This window comes from Acanthisitta chloris, unplaced genomic scaffold, assembly GCF_000695815.1.
Source record: "Acanthisitta chloris isolate BGI_N310 unplaced genomic scaffold, ASM69581v1 scaffold8310, whole genome shotgun sequence".
Lineage (NCBI taxonomy): Eukaryota > Metazoa > Chordata > Aves > Passeriformes > Acanthisittidae > Acanthisitta > Acanthisitta chloris.
Window position 1 is genome coordinate 20,610 of NW_008653285.1, and position 1,046 is coordinate 21,655.

The 1,046-nt window shown below is 51.4% G+C and overlaps 1 protein-coding gene across 1 annotated transcript; it reads right to left on the minus strand.

Annotated features, from left to right (window-relative positions):
* Positions 1 to 463: 463 nt before the first annotated feature.
* On the minus strand, positions 464 to 991 carry RBM15 (RNA binding motif protein 15; the record flags this gene model as incomplete). Its single annotated transcript, XM_009080293.1, has 1 exon — positions 464 to 991. A coding segment is annotated over one exon (528 nt), but the record flags the coding sequence as incomplete, so codon positions are not given.
* Positions 992 to 1,046: the final 55 nt, after the last annotated feature.

The window sequence follows — 1,046 nt, forward strand, 5'->3', positions numbered from 1 at the left end:
CTGGTCTTTTTCCACTTGGAATTCTCTCTTGGGACTTTTTTTTTTTAAAAAAACCACATGAAATGAAAAAAGGACGTGAATGAAAATCGAGCAGATTGGAGTTTTCCCTCCCCTCCCCCTCTTTTTATTTTATTTATAATATCTATTTCTTTTTGTAAATCAAAGCAGGCTGAGCCTTCCCTGCTCTCCCTCCTCCTGAGAGGGACTTCTCCAAACATCCTACTCGCTCTATTCCTATCCAACCTCTCTGGCTTCTACACCTCAACAGAAAAACAGAGGAACAGAAAAAAAAAAAAAACAAAACAGAGGGTAGGGGGAAAAAAAATTAAAAATCACCTACAAACAAAGAGCTAATTAAAATACCAACAGGGCTTGGCTAAGGCTGTATCCCATAGCACCTGGCACAGGCTGGAGGGGCTGTGTGGAGGAGTAGGTTGGGTTAGGGTACACACCAAGAGGCCCCTTAAGATGCCCCACGGACAATGATCATGACCAAATAATCCTCCTCTGATTTCGCCAATGCCTTAGCCGTGGAGTCCAGAAACTGCTGGGAGAAATCACAGGGGGGGAAGGCGTGCAGCACCCCACTGTTCTCCTTGTCCTTATTGCCCCCGACAGGGAGGCTGATCACCCCTGCAGCCTGTTTTTGCTTTAGGTAGGACACCAGATTCCTGAGGGGCCTCTGCGTGGAGGTGGTGGCAGGTTCAGAGGGGACACAGCGGCTGTCTGAGGCTCCTGGCACTGCCAGCAGGATGGCATAACCCTTGGGTCCTGCCACCTTGATCCGCCTGTTCACCTCATCCAGCTTAGGCTGGTCCAGCCTCAACCTTTGGGTGATCTTGAGTTGAGCTACTTTGCCCCCAGTCGCTCCCTCCACCAGGAGGCTGCTGGCCACGCCGAGATCTCCCTGCAGCAGGTGCATGTTGGATGGGAAGTTGCTGTTCTTCAAGAGGAGCATCCCCTGCCAAGCCAAGCACAGCTTGGGCGCTGCCTGTGCTGCTCCATCCTGCTGCTGCTGCTGCTGCTTGTGCTGGGGAGGGTTGGGG